Source organism: Hetaerina americana, unplaced genomic scaffold, assembly GCF_022747635.1.
Source record: "Hetaerina americana unplaced genomic scaffold, ioHetAmer1.1.p SCAF_60, whole genome shotgun sequence".
Classification (NCBI taxonomy): domain Eukaryota; kingdom Metazoa; phylum Arthropoda; class Insecta; order Odonata; family Calopterygidae; genus Hetaerina; species Hetaerina americana.
In genome coordinates, this window is record NW_027287206.1 from 1067370 (window position 1) to 1086564 (window position 19195).

Sequence of the window (19195 nt, forward strand, 5' to 3'; positions counted from 1 at the left end):
GACTGAATAGTGGATCTTTAAGTTCTTGAAATTAATTTTAAAATATTTCTCATGTGTCTATAATGCACCAAATAATTTTTTTTCTATTGATAATATGATCAATTTGACACAAAACCACATGTAAATCCTCAGATTTTCAACCAATTCATGTTTATATACTACAAATGGTAGGGAAGTGTCCAGCCACATTGAAACGCCAGTTCCCACTAGATCATTGAAGTTAAAAAAAGTTGGAACTGGGCAGTAGCTAGATGGGTGACCACCATACCTCTCCCATGGTGCTTTAGTCCCCTGTACTAATATGGCAGGCAGGGTACACATAGGTTGGCAGAATGGGCCAAGTGCCCAGGGTTCCTGTTGAAGGACCTTACTCTGACAACCTACTGAAAATGGTGAGCAGTTGGAACGAGCCGTCGCATCTTGCGACTGTGGAATGCAAGCGCCAATTTTTGGGAAAGAAAGAGTTCTGTCCGTAAAGATAATAAGGGACCCTGGGAATGAGCGATAATCTAATATACAAAACGTTTTCTCCCGTAGTTGCATGTGCATATGTACCAATACATTTTAACCATAGCTTCAGTGGTATAGATAGAACTGGTGTATATACGTTCTGATGCATTTTCTTCTGCCCCTGCCTGAAGAATGATGTATATTTAGGACTGTAGTTTCCTTGTTAGTGATCTCAATGGTTTATCAAGCACCTGTACTACTTCGAAGGGGAAAGGTTCTGATTGTTCGGAATGCTGTTATTATAATTATAGGTTATCTACCAGTTAAAGTCTGTTTTGGATGGACACAAACTACCAAATAGTTTGTATCTTGTATCTTCTAACAAAACACAACCTGACATCCTACTCTACCAAAAGCTCCTTTTCATCTCGGTATACTTCCTTCCTCCCTTCATCCCGTCCGACATCCATATTATATTTCTGCCCCTTTCTTGCATGCCTCTTTTGAATTTCTCCAAGGAATCTCCTCTACCATACCTAGCACTTCCTCATTTGTTTTCCTTTCGAGCCACTTAACCCTCTCCATCCTTTTCCACAGCCACATTTCAAAAGCCTTCCTTCTTGCTTCAATGAAAATTGTTCCCTGCTGTTCATGACCATACTCCATATCAAAGATTCAATGAGCCTTTTTTTAATGTCCTAATTCAACATCCCTGTCATCAATTCTTTCCTCCATGTGGAAGCTTTTTTGCCTATTGCCATTCTTCCCCTTTTGTCCCTACTACTGTGGCCATTTTGGTCCAAAACACTTCCAAGTTCATGTTCTTTTGTAGCTTTCGGAATTCAATTTTTCATATGTTCCCATTTTTCTTTGATTGTACTCAGGTCCTCTCCCCAACTCATGATTTTCTATGCAGTCTTCATTGTCATTCCAGTTAACACTTCTACTTTCCATTACCAAACCCACCTCCCCTGCCTTAACTTTTAGAATCGGATGCTACACTCCATGAGTACTAAATTGTGATCAGAGTCTGCATACGCTCCCAGGAAACCTGTGCCTAACCATGCTAGAGTCTTAACTGATTGATATCTTTTGTAATATCCAGAATTTTCTGATGTTTACCTACACCTATTGTGGTGCTTAAATTAAGTGTTGGTGATGACTAACTCTTGTCGTTTGCAGAACTGAATCGCTTTCTCCCCGCGGTCATTCCTTGGACCTAAACCATAATTTCCCACCTCATCATCATCTCTTCCTTTGCCTACTGTCGCATTTCAATCCCCCATCACTATCAAATATTTCCAGGCAGTAACACACGCGAGTGTAACCCCTAACTGATCTTTTCTTCCAGTGATTTCCATAGTTAAATTCTATATAAATAAAAATGTAAATTTTAATATCTTAGTAATCAGACAATTAAAATTCAGTTGATAATTTCAGGCTTAACTTTGTGGAATTTTTGCATGATGAATAATGTCAAAATCAAACTTTGTAATTCCACGTGCAAAATAAGCTAATGGGACCTAGGGGTCACTACAATACAGCATCATCAGGCAAAGAAATTACATTCATATAGGAATATTTGCATAAAAATTGGCTCTTGCGGTGGATCAGTAATGGGGTTGAGGGTTAAGGGAGGGTTAGAATTCAGGTTTTGTAAATTCACAGATTATGGAATACATAAATTAAATGTATTCTTAAGTTTTGTAAATTAACTGAGGTTTGGCAAATAAAAATGTCAAGACTATTAAAAGAAACCATAAGCTCAGCAAGCAACCCATAGGTTGTTTTGGTAGGTGACGGTTGAGTTCACCCAATACTAATCCCTAAATGGCATGTGTAATTCACACATTATCAGGGTAGGGGGGCAGTTCCTTTTCCCTAGCTGGTTATGGTTTCCCAGGAAGATCTGGTACTCAAAAAATCAAACAGCTTTGGTAGAGCTGAGGATGCCCAGAGAGGCTTGCTAGGAATTGAACCCAAGCCCTCAAGTCGTCAGTCAAACACTCTACCCCTGGACTACCAATCCCCGTCAATAATATAGACAGTTTATTTAGATTTCAAATGTATTATAATTATATAATAATTTTATTTGCCAAAAATGCAAGGCCACTGGATTGTATAATTTATTTAATTGCATCGAAGCATGCTTGCAAATTTTTCAATGCTAGCCAACAAACCCCTTCTTGAAGTCAGCACATTTAAAAGTAATTGGGTGGGTACAAAAACGCTACATAAAAAAATGTGTAAAAAAACAGCCAAATGCAATTCAATTCAATGTTTAATCGTAAATAAATCTTTAGGCTTAAAAAAAGAGTGAAACATTTGCACAATTATTGTATATCCACGTGGCAATCAAACCATGCAATACAAACAATCTGATGACTGACCACATTTGAAAAACAGTGTAATCGTCACCAAAAAATCTTGTGGCTCTATCCATGGCATTCCAGGAGCACATGAATCATACAGCTTGGAACATATTGAGGTCACGTGGTGTTTATTCATTTGGAGGGAAATTGATGGTCCATAGGTCTGGGGAAGTGAAACTCATATTCCAGAGCTTTATGTTGTTGCATAACCTACCCAGTTGACAAGTATAGAATTGAAGAAATTGCATACTTTTCGATATACACCTGGTTTGGTCCAAAAGGTGTCATTGGATCATCTTAGTTTTTCTATCCATTCAAGTCTCATTTGTAATCTCAGGAAAATCCTTTGGCTTAGACTCTTGAGACCTAAATCTGCGGCAGGGTATTTTGACAGATTCATATTTCTCCATTTTTGTGCTGAATCCAATTGTTTGTTTCCGCATGTTCAATGAAGAGCACAAAGACTGTTGGTATTGGGGGATATGCAATTTGAGTTACTGAACTCTAACTCACCCCTGTAAGGTCTGAAATTTCTTCGATCATGAAATGGCAATCCTCATTGATTTGCCTCCAAACCACTGAAAAACCTGTGTATGGCTCATAGCATCCTTCTTAAAAGCCTTTTAAAGCATTTCATGGGCTTCTGTTGCCGATTTTTCAAGAAGGAAGCAAAATTCCAATCACTCTTTGCTCTTTTAAATCTGCCATAACAACAAACGGGTGGCAAATGAGAGCAGTTGATCATATGACACTACGATCAAATTTTAACCTCCTACACAGATGCCACTTGGGCAACTGATTTGGGAAGGTCTCTACTACAGCAGTAAAATTATTTACTACACCTAGAAACAGCTGCATGCTTTCATTCCAGTTATTTTTGGGTCACACCTCATATGAAACATGTGTATATACATATGAAACTCTAGGTGGCAAAAAAAATTAGGATGGAATTCTGATAGCATGAAGTTTAGTTAACATGTAACTCTTGGATTAATCCTATACGTTTTGTGTCTGCCAGTTTACGCTGTACTTACTCTTATCCTATATGCAGCAATGTGAGCTTGGAGAGTGTAAAGGCAGGCATCACAGAACTTAATGGCATTGTGTAAAAGACTTATTTTTGTAGTTTCATTGTGCCTAGTTTTTTGTCTTTAAATATCCTGCTATCAGGCTACTTAACTCATAAGATGCCACTTTGTGTTATTACGTGCAGGATTTTCATTAACTATAGTGAATTGTATAAATTCAGAGTTTGTAGTGAAACACTTTTCCTTTGAAATGAACTTTCTACTGCATACATAACTTTTTTTGGAATGGAATGTTGTTGAAATGCTTGTTAATCTTGTCATTACATCTTGAGAAGATCATTCCTCAAGAAGGAAGTACACTCTAATTGTTTAATAGTTAGTCTTTGAATGACAGTGATGCTGGTTCCCCTGAAAATGTGATTACATTTCATCGATTTACTTTGTTAACTAAGTCCTATTGCATGGAAGTCATTTTCTTGGGTCAAAATTTAAATACAGCAGGACAATCCACCATTGTAGTTTTTACGCCTAACTTTTCTCTTTTCACTCTTTGATATGCCAATTGCTTCCAAAGCAATTTAGGGATCAACTATTTTAAACTTTTAAATTTGGCAAAACTAGTATCAATTTTAATTAAGAGTAATTAATTGACACTTAATCACCTTATTTGATTCAGGAGTGGCTTGCTCAGAGTTCATGGTTGGAAAATTCATAAGGGGAAATTAAAATGGCTTGAGAGCTGAGTTATTTGCAGTTAAAAATGGTGAGCAGACCCCTTAGGCCCCTCATTGAGATGAGTTAGGTATTATTAGTATAGTTATTTGCTAGGCAAGTGGGCTGACGTGGGATATGAGGCACTCTTTGCTATGTCAGTAGATATTGCAGAGAATTTAACTGTTTGTAATATATTGCGCAAAAATGTAACTCACAAAAAGTTTTTGAAAAATTTGTCAAGCAAAATTTTGTGTAGTCTTCGCTGATGCATTCCAGCCATGTATACGGAAAACTCCAATGCAATATAATTAATAATTTTACTGGGATTGAGTGAAAAATGAGATATTCTAGGATAGAAATGGGCTCTCTGCAAATCAACTTGTGCAAACAATGTTGTAATGAGTGCGCTGCTCTTTGAAAATGAGTTTTGCTTTCGCTTTTTAATCACCTGAAGTGTAATTAACTAGAAACACTTCATTTTTTGTTTTGCAGTTCATCAGATGAGTTACAATTCTGGCCATTGCATGAATTGTTGGAGCATATAAATATGCCATTGGCAACGTTAGAATAAAAGCATTCAATCAATGACATACTTCCTCAAATTTTAGTCAATATTTATAACACTGTTTTAATAGTATATATGTAAGCTATCAAAATTATAAGAATCAATTAGAATGAAAAGTAATATCAATTGCTTTCCTTTATGTTGCAGTCCTGGCAATAAGACTTTTCTGAGGCGTAAATTTGTTGGTGGATGATTATTTCATTACCGTTTATGGTAAACAATGTTGGGAAAGTACTGTATAGAGTTCAAGGGTGATGCTGGCCAACTGGGAAGGTTTGCATCCGTTGTCACATTCAGAAGAACCTAAAATTCATGAATAAATTCTTCACTTTGAGCTTTCTCCTTTTTGTGACATTGCTGTTTAATTTGCCACAAATGATATATAAATTTTCTATCAGAGGAGAGTAGAAGTAGATACAAGGTGAATGGCAACAAAACATAGTGACAACATTTGTATGATCGGAGTATTTATTGAAGTAATCAATATTATAAAGGAAATAGCATGTACTCCTTTGTTAATTTTGGTAATTTCAATTTGTTTGTGTTACTTCACAGTTAATATATATACCCGTGTTCTTTATGCCATTAAAATACAAACTGCTGCCATTTAGAATGCAGTCAGTTCATTTTGAGTCATTCATAGTGAGAAACTATTGTATCTATTACTTTTCCTATCACATGGCAGAATAATTAATGAAAAGCAGTAAAAATTTCCATTACTAAATTGAATATTTTAACCTTATTATTTATTCAGTGTAATCTGAGGCCAAATATTTTATACTTGGCTGGTAGGGGTTGATTTAATTGTATCTCTAGTACAACATGTGCTGCTCTCCATTGAGGATGTGGAACTTACGCCGATGACAGTATCACACTGATATAATGGCATAAACCATAGCAGACCTGACCTTAAGCCACAGTTTAGTTGTTTGAATTCCAAAAAATATTCACATTTCCAAGGTGTGTCCTGTATTTTTCATGCTGACATGAAAAGGGGGAAAGAAGTTTGAATTAAACTCAATTTTGCTCGCGTTGTATAGAAATGGTTGGCTGAGTAGAATACGTTTGTTTGTATTGTGCTATTTGAGGACTGTGCAGCTGATGCCACTGTTTGGTTGTTTTTTAATACCACTCAGACCTGTATTTAGTGCCAGTGATTCACCGCTTTCCATCGTTGGCATCACTTATGTGAATTTAGGACATTTTTGGTGGAAAATTGTCATTCCAAGGAGTTCTTCCTAGAAATTGTTTTTGTCAAATTTTTTGAAATTATCTTGTTAGATCTTTTGCATTTTCATGACAACGCGGGTCTTGTTTTTAAATTAGGATCATTCCTCAGTTTTTGTTTCCTGCATCACCCTTTCTCAATTCTTGTTGCTCTTTCTTGTAATTAATAGGAAATAAGGTAAAGAGCTGGTAATCATTGCGTTAGATCAAACACGGGGGGGATCGAGATGGTGCGGGGGCTAACGTACTCGCTTCCCACCCTGAGGGTGCGGGTTCAAATCCCGGCGGTGTTGAATATTTTTCAGAGGTATCTCGATCTTTGAGGTGCTTTGTGGAGGGCACTTTGAGTAAGTACGCCGTCCGTCGGATGGGATGTTAAACTGCGGACCCCTTGGCGCTTTTCGTAAAGAGTAGGCTAATGCCGACGTCGGGTTTCTCTCCACCCTTCATCCTTTCCTGTCCATCCCCTATGGCGCAAATGACCTTAGCTGTCGGTCGCCTCCCCTGAAAACTACTACTATCAAACATGGGGAAAACAATAAATTTGGACATAATTGTCAGTGAAAAATTGTATATGGAATCATTTATTATCCAATTATTAATTTTTTATTGTAATATTTTATCCAAATTTTTGTTGGCATTTTGCATCTATTAGTATGAAATCAAAAAAAGAACTTTAATGCATAGTGTCCAATCCTAATTTGCATTCATTGGTTTATATTGATGAAGGTACTTAGTTCTTTGAAAAATATGGATGAATAAAAGGCTTTCTTGGTTTGAAAAAATAAACTATGAATTCCAGTTTTAAAGACAATATGGGTTTTTGTTTGGTCACACATTGAGAAATTTTTGAAAATACTGCCCATTATTGGCCAGTTGAGTAATTGATATTTTTGTCATGCCTTAAGCAAGAGTCAAAATATGAGGTTTTGTCATTATGTTAAGAAGTTAATTTATTGAGATAATCCCTTTAAGTGGCTTTGGATAATCACAAAAAATAATTTACCAATACTTAAGTGGATATTAAAAAATTTTGTTGGGAAAATGATATCTGAAGAGTTGTAAAATAAAATTGTGCAAGAATGACAATCATCCAGATGGTTTGGAAACCTCAGTAGATGAAATACCCACATTCTGAATGCTTATGATGATGCTTGAGCGTTGAAACCGGTTGTACGCTAATGAAGGACAGTGGAAAGTTACTTTGTATTCTTAATTTTATTAAAATGAATTTCCACAAGGTTGAGCCGGGAACAATTGAATAGTCATAATTTCCTTTAGCACATTAAATTTAGCCTGCTGCTGATAAGTTTTTCGTCACATATTACTATGAAGTTTCTTTATTTCCAGGGATGACATGGAGATGATGTTGAACAGAATAATACCTGAGGTGAGAATCAATATAACATTTATATTTTTTTATTGATCTGCATTAATTAGAGAATGCAGACTTGTAAATAAAATTTTTGTTAGACTTGCATTTTATAGTATTAATTATGAATGCATGAAATATTTCTATGGTTTAAAATCAGGTTTAAAAGATTTTCTTCAGCAATTCTCTAGACTATTAAAGTAGCTTTTAATTGTGGGTTGTTGAATGCCAATGTGTGTTCCCTCGACGAGTTGCTTCATGTATAAAGGTTGATGAGAGTAGTGGAGGATCATAATGGTACAAGGGATTTTGTTGGTGTTATAATGTTAGTTTACTTTAAATCTGTAAATTCATTTAGTATGTATGTATGTATGCTTTTGCTGTTGTCATGGGGCTGTGTTACCTAGACAATTGCAGTTCAATATAGAGAATTGCATTGAGTACATTCTGGATTTTCAAGTTGAAATGGATTACCAGTTATTTTAATCAATCCTATAATTTTAGTGAATTTTGGTAACGTAAAAATAAATTGAACAATTGTGAAATTCCAGAAAAAGTATTTATCTCTTTCTCAAGAAGAAGAGCTAACTCCTCTGTCAGTATCAGTTAAATCTTTCAGGAACTGGTATCTGGTGCATGCCCCCTTCCAACATGTGCGAAAACTAACTTCAATTTGAGAAAACAAGGTGAATTTTAAGAATCAAAGAAATTAAAATGAGGTACATGCATATTAAGAGGCATAGCAAAAGCTTTTTAAGAAAGTCTACTTGGGTTGTAATTTTCCCTTGAATTTTTACAATTTATAACAGAATTTAACAAAGGCTAATTGAAGGATATTGAAGGCTGTAGAGCAGTATGTTGATTAAGTCGTTTCTTGCCAGCTTTGGTGTCAGATGACAATTGCAATGCTGTCTTTTGACCTTTAATTGCATTACATCACATTGGTGGACAAATCTACCATTGTGAAACCTGAATCACCTTTAAGAAGGCAACTACTTCCCTACCACCAATGAGGTGAATTTGTGAGGGCTACTCAATTTTGTATTTTATGGACATAATGGTCTTTGTCTTCAGAATATGATGGTTTCTTGGCAGTTTGGTCATTTAATCTAGGAATGTGCATGGGTGCTGCAAAGGTTGAAATAATTGACTGTGTACATCGGGGAAACTAAATAAATGGGTGCGGATGAGTAATTTAAAAAATTTAATTTTAATAACTTGCAATTTACAAATGTATAGTATTTACAAGATATCCAATGTATATAATTGAAACACTCTGCTAGAGCACATTATGGGTTGGTATTTTTGCATAGTTAACCATTAACCCTTTTACTGCCAGCCCATTTTAGGTGGGATGTTCGAAGGCTGCTAAGGCTATTTTCAAGATATATTTGGGGTTTAGAATCATGAAAGAATTATGAGGACTTTCATTTTTAGAAATGAAAAATAACAATTAATTACAACATGCATAAAAAAATCAAACTTTTGTTCTTTTATATTATTACTGGGAAAATATTATTTCCAACCAATGAAATAGTATTGTTTATTGATAAAATTAAGCTTTGTCTCCAGTGTTGCATTTTCATGATGATCAATTAATTTTTGCAAGAGATATAAATATTTTATGCGACTGTACACTCTACACATCATAAACAATACACATCTACTTGTCCAACAGTAAACAACATGGAGAAAGAGGGGAGCATAATTCAGGAAATATATTTACTTGAATTTTGGAAACATAATAAATTCTCCAATAAGACACAGTTCTATAAGAATTGAACACCACAGGATTTTCACCGATTCTTAGAAAACTTAGGCAGCAGGAAAGGTTTAGCAAAATAATGAATACGGCCAAATGCAATTAACATAAATTTCACCAAAATACAAGCATTGAGAATCCATGAAAATATAATGAAAGATATAAAAACACGGAAAACTTCATATTTGATTGTAATGCAAAATTTTAAGATATCTTATTTGCCAACAATTACATACTCAATATTAGCTAATCTTGATGTAAACTGACACTGTAAAATAAATACAAAGAGTCACAGAAAACAAACAGTCCAGCCCAAGCTCTCACTAGCCTTAAAGATGGTATGCTACTGACCCAAGGGTAACCAAAAAACACGGGAGGACTTTTGAGGCAAACATAATGTGCACAGTCAACATATATCTTGAGGATAACAGTAAACCATCTTAGTAAGCTGTAGAGGTAGAGCACAAGCCATAGTAAGTGATAGGTGCCATTGACTGGGCTGCATATCATGAAGTAAAATAGCCAAAAACATTGGGCTGATATATCGGCCTGTGGCAGTTTTCGCAGGACCAACGAGGGCCGATATATCGACCCGCTGGTAGTTAAAGGGTGAATAATGGTAGTGGAAAAGGATTGCCAAAGCTTATAGTCATACAAAGCTTTACATTTCTAAGAATCTTAAAGCATTTTTGGAGATTGTGGAGTGAATATCTATCATTGCTCTCTTCTACTAGAATCGGGACTGATTTTGATGAACTTGCCAAGGTTGGAAATTAGATGAAAAATGGTGATTTGGAAACAACTGTAAAGGATTGCAATTATGAGCATACGATTCGCTGGACTGAGGATTGTTAAGCATGGTGGGAGGAGCATCATAGAAAACTTTTCAAATACTTGAGAGTTGCGGAGAATTGCAATGAAAAGCTATGGATGTTTAAGAGGCGTATTATTTATGATAAAGCTACATCACGAGTGCCTAGAGTGATGGTATTGAACCATTGATGTAAATTTTGCGAGCACTGATGACTGAATATGTTTGCCAGTAATTTTAAACCTATAATACAAATGAAATAGGTTGCTAGAAATGAAATAAGAGCTAAGGCAGAAAGGACACATGCTTCAATGCTGATAATAGACTCAAGTTTGAGAGTGTTGCTATAGGACAGTATCAAAAACCTCACTCAAACACTGAAGAGGTTAATGAATGATATCTCTCTACCTAATCGGGAATTCTCTAAGGACGAAATAAGAAAGTTTTTTTATTACAACCAGCATCAAGTAAAAACCCCTTATCATTCTTTTCCATCAAAATAATATGTCATGGAAAAATACAAAAAAATGCTCTAGCAGCAACGGTCATCAGTTGATTAACTCTGTTAACAACATTCATCCATTGAAGTTTCACTAAAATCTAATGGCATTCAATTCCTGTTATCCAAATCCAATTATGCAAGTGAATGTATTTTGATGGTGTATGGTAAAATTTAAGTATGCCAGCAAATAGCGACGACCATATGTTGCGTCACTACTGATGAAAACAAAGGAAAACTAGTGCCATTTTTCGGAAGACTGAACTCTCCTTTGTTGAGATAATTGAAATAAGCACTCATTACCATTGCTTTTTCGAAGACACTGATGATTTACTTCTAGTTTAATTATAGGGGAACATTGGCTATATACTCTATTCAAGTAAGTTTTATTTCCTCTTTAATGGGATATTCTCTTGCTTTGGGCTCTAATGCACCATATGTGGCCAGTAGAAGTCAATGGAAATACGAAGCACAAGATTTAAGGGAAAATATTTTTGGGGATAGGAACATCAATTCCTGGGTAGTCCATATTTCACCTAATCCAGATGTCCTGCTTCTCCCTTCCCCCCACCCATCCCCTTCAGTTGAGAATACCTAGAGTTGACTATATCTGTCATTTAAAAAAAGTGTCTTTAAAGGTAAGAGGGTGGCCAAAGATCAGTAAACAGTTGTCTTGCTGCAATCCAATAGAAGGGAAAGAATATGTGTTGGTTGTTGGAAAGTCACTGAAACCTTTGTGTTTCAAAAATTTGAACTTGAACCTTAGCAGTGTCAAGTGTTGCGCAGATCGAAAGGCCTAGTTAACACCTTTGATTTTTGAATCTTACCTCAAAGATTTCAGGATCAAGATGATTAATTGGAGAAGGAATGTGGGATTACTCTAGGTAACTTGAGATTACTCCAGGTAATTTGACTTGACATCTTTGCCATATAGTTAAGCCATTGAATGTGAAGTTGGTTTTCCTCCCAACAAACTCTCTGGCACAATTTCAATTGCCAAGTCAAGGTATCACACAGCCTTTCAAATTGGAATATCACAAGTTTTCTGGTGCATATTGAAACAAGCTGAAGTGAATATTGGTGATGCTGTTTTGTTGGATAAATCATTATGGAATGAATGGAACCAGATAATAATTCTAAGGAGCTTTGAAAGATGTGGAGCTGTGAGAAGAGCTGGGAAGAGGTAGTGAAAGCATCAGTGATGCTTAGCATTAAAAAAAGAGCTAGTTAAAACAAAAAAAAACTTTGGGCTTAAGGAATGCAGAATGCTGTGTGTTTTAATGATTTGATCGTAGTTACTGTGAGACTCGGATGAAAGAAGACTCCTGGTATGTAATATTCTTTGTTTGAATTTTTGATTCCTAATTGTTAGTAAAAATAAATTGACTCTTTTAAGTTGAAGTTTTAAGTGATTAGAACTAGTGTGAAATGTGAATCAGAACATGGATTATAGTATGCTAAGATTCTCTAATATTAGCCATTTTTTATTCAGTCATTGATTCAAATGTTGATAGAAAATCAGGATATTATTAAAAATTTTGTAATAAATTCATTGAGTTTACTTGGTAGGTATCAACCCTTTGTACAAAATGTTTCCTCCTTCACAAATTACCTCCTTCCATTCTGTCCAACATGTGAAATTATCAGACTCACATTTCATGCTGTCAATATTCATCATCTTCCATCAATCAATGAACCTATGAATGCAGGTAATAGATGAAATATCAGTTCAATTTCAATGTTTGTTTACTATAACCCCTTGACACATTTTCTGTATTCAAGAGATGGCCTCTGAGTTCACATCTCAATCAACCAATGAGCAGACATTTTCATTTCTCACTGCAGTTTGAACTTAGCCTAAGTTAAATCGACTAATGTCTTCCAAATATGTATTCCAAAGACTGGAGAAATATTTTTGACATGGATTCTTTGTGAATATTATAGACGAATTTTGATGCATCTGTGGAAATATAAATTTTAATTAATTCCTTTTTCTTTCCCAATTTAACATTAAATATCAGCAATACTAAAATTTTTCCATTTTTGTCAGATATTTTGTACATCTGTTAAATTCTTTGAAGTGCTGAAGTCAGGAAATTTATTTCTTATGCTAATAATGTTTCATCTAACATAATGATCAGCCTTAATTCAGACTGAAAATTTTCTCACTAGATTTTAGTTCTGACATTTGTGAAATGCCCAGAGGTATTCCACAAATTAATACAGAGCAAAGGCTAGCCAACATGCTTGGTGGAACCCACCGGCCGAGATTCCTTTAAACATCTCATTGAATATAAGCTAGCTGAAGACGTTGATAGGAAAAGGTCATTTAAGTTGAAGCAGGAACACATCACTTTGCATTGGGTGAACAGTTGGGTACAGAGCTGTGGCATACACATGTGAGGGATTTGATACATACATGGGTACATGGTACCCTGTATACCACCGTTAGGGTGTGTGGCAGGGGGTGATTACACACTAGACAACTTTTCATAAAATAATTTTCCCTCTTAGCTAGATTAGACAACATTATTCAGATCCCTTATTGTTTGTGGGAAAAATGACATTTTAAATCCATTTGTTCTGCACTTAATCTTTCTAATTTTATTGACATGAATAATATGATGGGGTAATTAATACAGTATCAACCTCATTGCTAAAGACTTCCTTCCAATCTATGCTAGAGATTCAAATCTGTAATTTAAGCTTTGCTTCATGAGTGACTCCAAGCCTAGACCCTCTAATATTTGTGATACACTACTCATTTTATCGTAACAACATTTTACAAATTTGACTCCTTTACGCTGCATGCATTTCAATTCAACCATTAATCTAACTTCATCTGGACCCCATCTAGTGGCAGCATCTTCTAAATGTGGCCTAACCAGCAAAAGACAAAATTTCTCCTCAACCTTCGCATCACATTTACCCGGTACTCTTCTAATTAATCCTAATTTTGTGTTACCTTGTCCACTAATTCCGTGTGTATGTTTCACTGAGGAGAGGTCACGAGTGAGGGTAATGCCTAAGTGTTTAATCGAGTCTACTCTTCCAATTTCAGTGTTTTTGATTTAGTAGACGTTCCAAAGACTATTACTCTTTTTCCTTAATTGTAATTTTACCAAAGTTATTTTCCAACAATTATAAACCCTTAATTAGCCATTCACCATTGTAGCATGCTGATTATTTGAAAGGATACATTTGAAAATGCATTATTAGCCCCACCATACTACAGTAGGAGGTCATGTCAATAAAATTCAATAGATTTAAGTGTAGAACTGTTAGATTTAAGGTGTCAATTTTCCCATGAATGATAAGGGATCAGAATAACGTTGGTTGACCGCGGTAGAGATGAAAGAATATTGGCTCAAAATTAGTCTGGTGTGGAATCACATCCTATCACATACCCTAGTAGTGGCTTGCAGGGTATTAAATAAAACTAGATAAAGATATTATAATACCACTTCTGATCATTGGGATAATGTAGGAAGAGCCTTTATTTGCACTTAAAAACTTATTAGATGAATGGAGACTGTCTAAAAGAAGAGATTGATATTGCCATAATTTTTTCCTATAACTTAATTTTCTTATGTAATTTATGTGAAGTTACATGTTAATCATTGCGGTGCATTATTAAAGCGTGCTTGTTTTTACATATTTATGCTTACTTGTTTTTACCTATATATACTCCTGTGCATGTCATACTCTTATTTAATATTCATTGTTTACATGTTTCCAATATATATTTTATATGGAATACCATTAGTTGTCATTTTGTATTGAAAACTCAACATCGAAATAAAAATTTTGTTTTTTATGCTTACTTTTTAGAAATATTTAAAAATTAATGTTAAAGACTTTCAACCCCTAAAAATGCAGCATTTCAGCTAAGGTTCTGAATTTGAATGGCGGCTGATTGCGGATCAGTGTGTATTTCAACCTAGCCTAGGAATTAGGCCCATGCCTGAAACTAAGTATCTTTATTAATTGGAAATCATTTATTCATTGTTTCTGGTTATTACGGAGATTAATTGGTTTGTCTTTCATTGATTTGTTGTAATTTGAGCTCCTAAATCATTATGAAAAGGGTCTTATCCAAACTTCATTCATTTGGTTAATGGGAATAATTTTTCCTACTACTTATTTCAAAGTTTTCTAATTCAAATGCTGGATCTGGAGTGATTTCACCAAGAGATTTTAACTTGTAAGTGTTGATAAACTTCCTAGAGAGCCAACTTTTTTAGACTATTTAATCCCTTTTTTAGCCTCTGTGTGAATGGCAGTGAAATATCGCAGTGAAATTTTAACTGAATGGTGTTTACAATTATGTTACAAGCATAAGTCAGATGTATCTAAATTTAAGATCTTGTAAATATGAATTAAAAACTTTCCTTGGCTAAAAAATGTATCAAATTTAAAAACTCAAACTCCTGCCAAAGGAATTTCCCTGGTTAACCATTTGCACTTCTGTATTAAGTAGCAATGTGTGTGATGCGATCACACGAAGGTAGTTTCAGTGCTTTTGTTTTGACATAATTTACAATTTGAGCAATAATATCCAAAAATTCTTTTAAATGTTTTGGAATCATCTTAGATGCTATGGCATAGTGATGAAGGATGATGTCTGATGGAAAATATATATTTAGGTGAATTTCTTTCCCTTGAGTGGCTAAACCTGATTTTCTACCCAAGATAGTGGGAGCACCACCAGCACAAATATCTACTAATTCCTATGAAAGACCATTTCAATCAAACGTATCATTTGTTGTGTTCACAATATCCAGTTGTGAGTTGTTTCTAGGAATAGTTCCAAAGAGTACCAAAGAGAAGCTTCACTTTTATTCTGGTGTTTATATCTCCAGCAAAAAACGAGAAATTTTGCATGGCTGGAAACATTGGTTGACTTAAATCAACTGTAAACTAATTATTGCTGGACTTGTTTTAATTACTTCCGCTATCAGTACGCATACACCTTCACTGAATTCTCGAATCTGGTCGTAAATTATATTATTTGATAGTGGAATTTGTGCAATTTTCTTTTTTGCTTCTTTACCACTCATCAGCCATGCCCATAGATGCCAAAGCAGATTTCCCCCTCTTACTTTTCAGTTCTGCATGACCTGTCTTGTTATGGAGGAGGCCTGTCGTGTAAATGGTTGTGGTTCTTTTTTATTCCCTCTTTTTGTATAACAAATAACTAATTTATTAGGTGAGTTAACCCATTTTTTGAATTGAGTCTTACTCCAGCATGTATGGAAATTTGCACGTTGTTTGATAGATTTTTGCTAAATATTTTTCCCTTTCCTCTTCCATATCCTCCCTTATCACTACCCTTCCTACCTCGTGCTTGCACCCTTTGCTACACACCTTTTTGATGGATCATGGAGTATTTATGTCCATGTCAATAGCATATAGCTTCGCTAATGTTTCAAGAGTTGCAATGTGATTGCTTGTCTTCGGCAACCCTTTGATGCTATGTGGTCCACTGTCCTCCAGTGCTGCCTTCTCTTGGTAGAGTGAATTCATGGCCATGAAGTGTGACATTTGTACAAAATTGGGTTTGTGTTATTTTAAATGAGGACTCATTAGAATGTTCAGGCTAATTAGAATTTGGATGGTCTCATACAGGGGCAGCTTTTGCATGCCTTTATGAACTACTAAGGTAAACTCGTATTATACTTCCTTATGTCAATGTTCCTTTGGCATCATCATTCCATGAATCTGCAATTAAAATATTTTAATGTACGTCATTTCTGATCTTTCATTACCTTTTTAGAATAAGATTTAGCCAACTGGTCTGTCTTATGAGGAATGTGAAATTGACTACCATATATTAGCCCAAGGGATCAATGTCTTATTTTTAGGGTTCACACAGTCTTTTAAAAACTAGAGTAATGTAATAATTCTTAAAAGATCTATTTAACTTATTTCCAAAGGTAGACTCACTCATTTTATGCAAGCCTTGAATAAACAAAGACGTGAAAAATTACCAATCAACTGATGAAACTCAGAACTGCTTTTAAGGGTCAGTATTCCTGTTTTTACACTCCCGGATGCTATGAATGCTCACTAAAGTAATTTAACCTTTGGAACCCAGTATTTGAATTTGCTGGGCCGGATCTTGTACAAACGTTTAATTTTATACATGCAGGCACTTACTTTTTAGACTTAAATTTTGAGATATTTTGTGAAAACAATAGGCATAGTAGCGTAAAATATTGGTGCTGTTATTACATTTTAGTTTTTATATTACCCAAAATTTTTAAAAAGTGTAAAAAAATCAAGAAAATTTGGCTAAAAATTTCTATATAATACAGTATTTTGTTTTTAAGTTTCCATTTTACTGCAAATTTTAACCTAACCTAGAGGCTTACGTTGTACTTTGAGCAACAAAAACAGTACACATTTCTTTTCCTCAAAGGAGCATAAGCAGCATCTGGCTTTACCCCCTGCCCAGCCAATGTTCATGATCTCTCACCTTAAGGCAAATGGTATTTGTTAAGGCAGGAGAGGGTCAACATTGAGGGCGATGAATCAAGTGACTCCTCCTTGGTCCTCCTCCTCCTCCATATGATTTCTAACAAGAGTCAAACAAAATTCTCTATGATTCAATTTATTCTTGATGATAGCAAGGCTTTCCATGAGTTCAAGGCTGCCAAATCAAGAAGGTAGAAGAATAACTTCTATAACTTTGTTGTCCTTTTCCAAGAAACTCTTGACCTTGCGGGGAAAATGCTCAGAATGAGAGGAACAGCAATGTTCATACAATAGTGACTTCAAGGTAAGGAATGCCTGTCAGCACCTTGAAGATGCCAAGCAATGAAAAGTAAACAGCCTATAAATCATTGGGCATCCTCAAAGAAGAAGCATGTGATAAGAAAAGACCAAATTTCCCTAAAGTTCCCATTTGGCCAACAGGGCCCACATTTTGGTGTGAACAAAAGTTCCCTTTCATCCAATAAAGGTTAAGTAGTTTGCGTTTATTGGTGAAGTATGTGTCCAGGATGTCCACCAATTGAGGGAATTAGCAGAAAACCTTGGCATTGGGCTACCCAGGAAAAAATTGAAGAAAGTGCTGTGAAAAATTTGTGATGATGCATTGGAGTCTTCTAATATTTTTCCTGCTCTGCTGTGTGAAATTTCACATTTCTTGCATGCAGCTATACCATACAGTTTTTATAAATAAGTGCCTCTCTGGGTAATCATCGGGGTAAACAGTTACTTGTGTTTAATTTCATCTTTCAGCTTCTTTCTTATATTTCATTCTTTCAGTGTTCATTCTGATCTCCATTGTGTTCAGTACAGTCTTCTAATCTATTTTCCCTAGTATGCAAATGGCAGTACAAGTGGCATAAAAGGTTTAAATTAGTAACACTTAGTGGTGTTGGTACAAATGGAGCATTTCATTTTTAGGTGTTTGAGGATTGGCATGGTGTTTTGATTTTTACTTACCTGTCTTTCATTTTCCTTGCAGGGTTTGCCTTATAGACACTCATGTGAGGGGCCTGATGACATGGTGAGTTTATACTTGTTTTTAAGTGGAGTCTGATTGGAGTGCGAGTCAAGTCTTATGCAGCATCAGCATATTAGGATCAGGAGGACTGATTATGCATACTGATACACATATTAGACTTATGCAGTCATATTTTAATTGGATTCTTTGAATGGGACTTTTAATAGACATAGGAAGTGATTGGCCAATCTGATTTCTATGTGCAATTAAGAAGTGCTTACGAAAGTGTGAAGCACAGTATGACCAATTGCCCATGTACATTACCAAGTCCCTTCAGGTGAAGTACCCACTCCTACCCTCTTTTAAGTACCACTGAAGGGATATTTTGTCCTGAGCCCCTTCAAAAGGTAATTATTCTGTATGTCTACAATCAAAATTTACTTTGTCACCATATCTTTTCATGTAACTCTGGTTCATCACTGCAAAGAATTAAGGAGCAGTAAGGGGATGAATTCCATGCATGCTCAGAGTAAAACATTACATGTCGTTAACTATTGATTAGTAAAAACAACCAATTCCAAAGCGAAGATTAAATACTTCAATAGACTTCGCATTCAAGACTTTTCTCTCTGTGTTGATTTTCATCAGGTTTGATTATTTAAATTTGGGATCAGATTAATTCCAAGCTTCACTTTCATAGTGCACATAAATACAATGTTATAACTTCATTTCTCTTGAAATTCTGAGTGACCAAATGCATATCAGGGTGTCTAGTGTCCAGGAAAACTGGGAATTGAATGGGAATTTCAATTTCCCTGGGAAAAACAGGAATTTCTGTGCTGCTCAGGAATTTTAGAATATCTTGTCAAATAAATGTGAAGTGAAATTTTGCATGATCATTGCGGTGTAACAGTACCACTCAAAATTATACCGTGCTGGATT

General features: G+C 35.2%; 1 protein-coding gene across 1 annotated transcript in view; it reads left to right on the top strand.

Annotated features, from left to right (window-relative positions):
• Positions 1 to 19195, top strand: part of LOC139695614 (UPF0047 protein YjbQ-like) — a 34930-nt gene that overhangs the window by 9876 nt on the left and 5859 nt on the right. Inside the window, exons 3-4 of the mRNA XM_071594416.1 lie at positions 7707 to 7746; positions 18275 to 18316. Coding sequence (XP_071450517.1) covers positions 7707 to 7746; positions 18275 to 18316 — 82 coding nt within the window. The remainder of the gene's footprint in view (positions 1 to 7706; positions 7747 to 18274; positions 18317 to 19195) is intronic.